The sequence below is a fragment of the Propithecus coquereli genome, unplaced genomic scaffold, assembly GCF_000956105.1.
Source record: "Propithecus coquereli isolate 6110/MARCELLA unplaced genomic scaffold, Pcoq_1.0 Scaffold196, whole genome shotgun sequence".
Classification (NCBI taxonomy): domain Eukaryota; kingdom Metazoa; phylum Chordata; class Mammalia; order Primates; family Indriidae; genus Propithecus; species Propithecus coquereli.
The window spans coordinates 1,146,476-1,153,410 of NW_012144522.1; the positions used below are offsets into that span (position 1 = coordinate 1,146,476).

Here is a 6,935-nt window from a genome sequence, read left to right on the forward strand (position 1 = left end):
TCGAACTCCTGAGCTCAAACAATACGCCCGCCTCAGCCTCCCAGAGTACTAGGATTACAGGCGTGAGCCACCGCCCCGGCCAGAAATCAGCATTCTTATTCACTCAGCTCAGATCAGTTAAGCAGCTCCTGTGTGCCAGGCGCTGTACTGGAAGCTTTTGTTTGTGTGTCTTCAAGAAACCCTTCCAGGAACTTTGAAAAGCGTTAAAGTTCTCGTTTACATTTGAAGGCCCAAGTCTCAGAGGCAGGTGACTTGGCCGATATGATCTTTGACCAACGGCTTCCATAACCCCATTGCTTCTGGGAGGCGATCTTATGTCCCACGCCCAGGGCCAAGGCGGAATGATCTGATCCTGGTGGTTTTCTGTCTTGTTTTCTCAGCAGATCTCAGCATCCTCCTCTACTCCATCTAAGATGGGATGGCAGGGTCTTCTCCGGTTTGGCCAGAAGCTGATGCGCAGACGACCCCTGGAGCTAAGCTCGGGGTCTGAGAATCGCCTGTCCCGTTGTCTGAACACTCTGGACCTGGTGGCCCTGGGTGTGGGCAGCACCCTGGGAGCAGGCGTGTACGTCCTGGCCGGGGAAGTGGCCAAAGACAAAGCTGGACCATCCATCATTATCTGCTTCTTGGTGGCCGCCCTGTCTTCCGTGCTGTCTGGACTCTGCTATGCCGAGTTTGGGGCCCGGGTGCCGTGCTCTGGCTCTGCGTATCTCTACAGCTATGTCACAGTGGGCCAACTGTTGGCTTTTGTCACCGGCTGGAACCTCATCCTCTCCTATGTCATTGGTGAGATGATGGGACAGGGATGGAGGGGTGGGAAAAATCAGAGAAGTAGGGGTCAGAACGAGGGGGGATCTGGAGGTGCTGGAGTGGTCTTCACCCTCATTTTGCAGTCCACCATGGTGGGGAGTGGGGAATGGCAGGAGGAAGACCCCGGAATGTCATTCTCCTAAGCTCCATTTGGCTTCCCTTCAATGACCCAACAGCAAACCAAGAAGAAATGGGAAGTGTAGGACGTGGGGAAGAGTTCTCGTAGATGTGGGGAGACATGTTCCCCAAGCCTGTTCCCCCACCGTTGAGAAGCCTTCACTCAGCTGTCACCTGTGTGAGATTTCCTCTGACCACTCATCTGAAAAAAATTTCAACCCTCCTCACCCAGCCCTCCTCATCACTCATCCCCACTTTCTTTTCTTGCATAGCATTTATCTCCTGGCGTATTCAGCAGATGACCTTTTTATAAAGAAAGAAACAAAGGTAGTGAGGCAGACTTTATTCAAGGGAGGTCGTGGCAATTGGGATGGGGACCACTGCAGTGGGGGCTTGTGGTGGAGGAGAGAGGGTGGACTCGAGTCCCCACTTATTATTTATTTATTTATTGTTTTGAAGCAGAGTCTCCCTCTGTTTCCCAGGCTAGAGTGCCATGATGTCAGCCTGGCTCACAGCAACCTCAAACTCCTGGGCTTAAGTGATCCTCCTGCCTCAGCCTCTTGAGTAGGTGGGATGCAGGCACACGTCATTGCGCCCAGCTAATTTTTCTATTTATAGTAGAGATGTGGTCTCGCTCTTGCTCAGGCTGGTCTCGAACTCCTGAGCTCAAGTGATCCTCCCGCCTTGGCCTCCCAGAGTGCTAGGATTACAGGTGTGAGCCACCTCGCCTGGCCTATTTATTTTTTTAATTGACATGTAATAATTGCACATATTTGGGGGGTATATAGTGATGTTTTGATACATATAATGTATAGTGATCAGATCAGGATAATCAGCATATCTGACATCTCAAACATTTATCATTTCTTTTTGGTTTTTTTTATTTTTATTTTTTTCACCGTCATAATTCATTAACCAACATGTATCATTTCCTTGTGGTAGGCACATTCAGTATCTTCTAGCTCTTTGAAACTATATGTTATTGTTAACTAGTCATGCTACAGTGCAATAGAACACTAGAAAAATATGCACGAATGTGCGTGGGCTCCTTGCGCGGGGATGTTCCAGTTTTAGTACGTGTGCTGCGAGGTGGGCACCCTACCTGTTTTGTTCATCATTTGTGTCTGCTCCCTCCTATCCCATGAAAAGAAACTCTTTGAGATCAGGTATTTTTTCTTTTTTCTTTTTCTTTATAAAATGATATATCCCATGGCACTTACTGGGGGTTCAATCGGTGTCTGTAAATGAATGTTCCTCCTCCTGCCCCTGCAGGTGCCGCAAGTGTGGCCAGGGCCTGGAGCTTTGCCTTTGACAACCTGACCGGGAATCACATCTCCCGGGCCCTGCAGGGTGTCCTCACGCTGCACGTGCCTCGCGTCCTGGCTGAGTATCCAGATTTCTTCGCGCTGGGGCTGGTGCTGCTCCTCACTGGTGAGGCCACGTCGGAGATGAGATGGGACAAGCCGAGCGTGGGGGAGGAACGGGTGTGGAAAAGGCTTGGGGGAGGCAGACACGGAGGGGGGTTAGAAACCGAGGTATGAGAGCTGCTCTGTGAGGCACAGGAAGGCAAGACTCGGACCCTTGTTCTGTGACCCCGGCACCATTAACATCCTGGGTCAGGGAATTCTTTTTTTTTTTTTTTTTTTTGAGACAGAGTCTCACTTTGTTTCCCAGGCTAGAGTGCCATGATGTCAGTCTAGCTCACAGCAACCTCAAACTCCTGGGCTCAAGTGATCCTCCTGCCTCAGCCTCCCGAGTAGCTGGGACTACAGGCGTGCACCACCATGCCCGGCTAATTTTTTCTATATATTTTTAGTTGTCCAATTAATTTCTTTGTATTTTTAGTAGAGACGGGGTCTTGCTCTTGCTCAGGCTGGTCTCGAACTCCTGAGCTCAAACAATCTGTCCGCCTTGGCCTCCCAGAGAGCTAGGATACAGGCGTGAGCCACCGCGCCCGGCCCTGAGCCAGGGAATTCTTTGCGGTGGGGCCGTCCTGTGTTTCACAGGATGCAGAGCCGCATTCCTGGCCTCCACCCACCAGACGCCGGGGTGCCCTTCCCCAAACCGTGACAATCGGAGCGTCTCCAGACGTTGCCAGATGTCTCTTGGGAGAAGAAAATCACTCCCAGCTGAGAACCACTGACTTAGGCTGCCAGGTTTCTTCCTCTCTACCGAAACTACAGTCTGTTTGTATTCATATTTTAATCTTTTTTTCTCTAAGAGACAGAGCCTTACTCTGTTGCCCAGGCTGGAGGGCAGTGGTGCGATCGTAGCTCACTGTAACCTCCAATTCCTGGGCTCAAGCGATCCTCCCGCCTCAGCCTCCCGAGCCGCCGGGACTGCGGGTGCTGGCCACCTCGCCCTACGAAAACTGGCCACTTTAAAGCGTGTAGCTCAGTGGCATTCAGCACGTTCATAGCGTTGTGCACACCGCCTCGATGTAGTTCCAAAACATTTTCCACATTTTCATCACCCCAGAAGGAAAGCCTGTCCCCTTTAAGCAGTCATTCCTGAGTCCTCAGTCCCCCTGTCGCCTGGCAACCACCCATCTGCTTTCTGTCTCTTTGGGTCTGTTTATTCCGGATATTTCATCTTTCGCACAGGTTTACTGGCTCTGGGCGCTCGGGAGTCGGCCCTGGTCACCAAAGTGTTCACCGGCGTGAACCTTCTGGTCCTGAGCGGCGTCACCGTCTCCGGCCTCATCAAGGGGGACCTGCACAACTGGCGGCTCACGGAGCTGGACTACGCGCTGGCCGCCGCGGGGCCCAACGGCACGCTCGGGTGAGGAGGCGACCGCGCACGGGCCGGGCAGTGCGGGGAACGGGCGCGTCCGGGCGGGGACCGGGCGGGGGGCAGCGCGGGAGCCCGGGCTTGCGGGCGAACTGAGCCATCCGGCCGCAGTGGCTGAGCGCGCCTCACCGCTGTCCCTCTCGACCCTTCTCTCGCCCCAGCTTGGGCCGTCTGGGCTCCGGAGGCTTCGCGCCTTTTGGCTCCGATGGGGTTCTCCGCGGAGCAGCCACGTGCTTCTTCGCGTTCGTGGGTTTCGATTCCATCGCCACCACCGGTAACACGGCCCTTCTGGGCCGTCGGGGCATCGGGGGGCGGGGTGCGGTTGGGCTGCCCCTGGGCACGGAGTTTTGGGGTGTGGCAGGGAGGAGGGTTTGGCACCCCGGCCCCAGGTTCTCCGGCCCCGCGCGTGCGCGCGTCCCGCAGGGGAGGAAGCCCGCCACCCGCAGCGCTCCATCCCCGTGGGCATCGTGGTGTCGCTCTCCGTCTGCTTTCTGGCCTACTTCGGCGTCTCGGCGGCGCTCACCCTCATGGTGCCCTACTACCGCATACACAAGGACAGCCCTCTGCCCGAGGCTTTTGTCCACGTCGGGTGGGCCCCTGTGAAATACGCAGTGGCCGTGGGCACCCTCTGCGCCCTCTCATCCAGGTCAGTGCCGACGGCGTTCTCCCCGTCTACTGCCGGCGTCCCAGGGATCCTGGCCCTTGGGATGGACAGATGACAGGGAGGAGACACCTGACCCCACGCGTAGGATTCCTGCGTCCCAACACACGTTCCCATTTTGTCCCCCAGCCTGCTGGGTGCCATGTTCCCCATGCCTCGTGTGATCTACGCCATGGCCCAGGATGGGCTCCTTTTCCGCGGCCTTGCCCGGGTCCACGCCCGCACGAGCACCCCGGTGGTGGCCATCGTCGTTTCCGGGGTCATCGCAGGTGAAGACACCAAATCCATGCCTTCTTTGGTCCATTTCCTGAACTTGGATATTTCCACTAGTTAGTTTCTCATCCTCGCCCGTTTCCATCTGTTTTTTTTTTTTTTTTTTGGCTTTCATCGTTATTTTTAATTGACACATAATAATTGTACATATTTATGCGGTATAGTGTGATATTTTGATATATGTATGCAATGTGTGATGATCAGACATTTGTCTTGTTCGTAAGTAATTGATCACAACCAGTTACAGATTCCTTTCTTTCTTGTCCACGCCCACTGCTTCACCTGACCAGCCTTAAAAAAAAAAATTTATATTTTGTGTTAGGAATCCTGAAAACCCATTCTTGAGCTATTTGAAACTATGCAAGTTATCATAGTCACCCTACAGTGCTGTAGAACACTGGAACTTATCCTTTTCTGTGGCCTGCTTGTAGCATCCATGGCATTCCTCTTTGAGCTCAGTGATCTTGTGGACCTCACATCAATCGGGACCCTGCTTACTTACTCCTTGGTGGCCTTTTCTGTGCTTGTCCTCAGGTGAGACTCCATTGCACCTTGGCAGGGGTCATGGACTCATGAGGATGGATGAGGTGCCAATCCTCTCTGCCTTTGTCCCGGCTCCTAAGTGTACTGCTACACTCAGGGTGGGGAATACAGTAGTCCCCCCTTATACACAGGGGACACGTTCTAAGATCCCCAGTGGATGTCTGAAACCAGACCCCACATATACTATGCTTTTTTCCCATCTGGTAACCCAGAGGCCTGCTAGGTGACTAACGTAACGGGAGGGCAGCACGCATAGTATGAATATGCTGGACAAAGGGATGATTCGCGTCCTGGGCGGGTGGAGTGCGGGATGGCGTGCGATTCCATCATGCTACTCAAAGTGGTACCTATGTTTATTTCTGGAATTTTCCATTTAATATTTTTAGGCCGTGGTTGACATGGGTAACCGAAACCATGGAAAGCAAAACCATGGATAAGGGAGGGCTACCACAGGTGTGTCGGGGTGTGTGATGTTAGATGAATAGGGGCGGGGCTTAATGTAGCCTTAGTATCTCTCATTCAGGTACCAGCCAGACCAGAATTTCCGCAAGAATGAGGAAATGGAGGCCGAAGAACTTGAGATGAAGCCTGTACCTGAAGCGAGGTCCCCAGAACCTGTTCCTGAAGCAGGAACCCCGAAGACTCTGAGGAGTCCGTGTAACCCTGCCAACACCGTCCCCACCCCGAGATCAGGCAGCACCGTCTACGGATGTGCCTCACTGCTAGGTGAGCGGGGGGATTTCCCTTTGGGACGTTGTGAAGGTGACAGCACGGGTGGCAGTGTGTGTCTTTAGCAGCTGAGGAGGAGCCTTGAAGATACAGTGGACCTTCTCGAGATGGGCAGTTTTGGGGGGGCCCGAAGTCTTATTTGATTTCTGGAGTTGGACCTGTTCTCCCTCAACTGGACCCTTTTCCAGTTTTCCTGCTGACGGTCCTGTGCGTGATGCTGGCCCACTGGCCCGGACGGCTGTTCTCTGGAGACCCGGTGTGCATGGCAGCGGCTGGGTTGCTGCTGGCGCTCATTGTGGGGGTCACGTTCATCATTTGGAGGCAGCCCCAGAGCAACACTCCTCTTTACTTCAAGGTAGGTGACCTGTGTCCCCAAATACCCGCCCTGAGTGAATGACTCTGCATGCCTCGAGGTCTAAACACTCTTTGCTGGATGGGGAATAAAACCGGGAGTTGCTAAAAGCCATGGATCGTTCACAGGCGACCCCAGCACCCCACACTCAGCACTTCACTAGTTGCATTTCTCAAAACCTGTGTCTTCTGCAACATCCCATGGGACACTCAGTGTGAACAGGCATCGAAGGCACAACCTGAACGAGCTGGAGTCTTCCGTCCCACGTGGGCGGCATCTCTTCCAGACTCCTGTGATGTGCTCAGGGATTCACTGACTTGGCCCACAGGTCCCGGCTTTGCCTGTCCTCCCACTGTTGAGCATCTTCGTGAATGTCTACTTGATGATGGAGTTGGCCATTGAGACATGGGCCCGATTTGGAATCTGGATGGTGATTGGTGAGTGGATTTCTGGAAAACAGAGGCCTCTTGAGTGACTGAGCCCAACACTCTTCCTGCCACCTCCCCTGAAACTGTCTCAGAGACCCTAGGAAGAACCCCTGCTGGGATCTCCGAGTGGAAGGGCGACTACCTTTCCACTCAAGGCCTCATTTCCCTCCTAGGATTTGCTATATATTTTGGATATGGGATCCGACACAGCTTGGAGAAGACTGATCAGCAG

At 53.6% G+C, this 6,935-nt stretch overlaps 1 protein-coding gene across 1 annotated transcript in view; it reads left to right on the forward strand.

The window, feature by feature from the left end:
- The first annotated feature begins 413 nt into the window (after positions 1-413).
- Positions 414-6,935, forward strand: part of LOC105809500 (cationic amino acid transporter 3-like) — a 13,215-nt gene continuing 6,693 nt past the window's right edge. The window contains exons 1-11 of the mRNA XM_012643322.1: positions 414-786; positions 2,200-2,358; positions 3,531-3,708; positions 3,879-3,991; positions 4,141-4,363; positions 4,508-4,647; positions 5,083-5,185; positions 5,718-5,920; positions 6,112-6,278; positions 6,604-6,712; positions 6,877-6,931. Coding sequence (XP_012498776.1) covers positions 414-786; positions 2,200-2,358; positions 3,531-3,708; positions 3,879-3,991; positions 4,141-4,363; positions 4,508-4,647; positions 5,083-5,185; positions 5,718-5,920; positions 6,112-6,278; positions 6,604-6,712; positions 6,877-6,931 — 1,823 coding nt within the window. The remainder of the gene's footprint in view (positions 787-2,199; positions 2,359-3,530; positions 3,709-3,878; positions 3,992-4,140; positions 4,364-4,507; positions 4,648-5,082; positions 5,186-5,717; positions 5,921-6,111; positions 6,279-6,603; positions 6,713-6,876; positions 6,932-6,935) is intronic.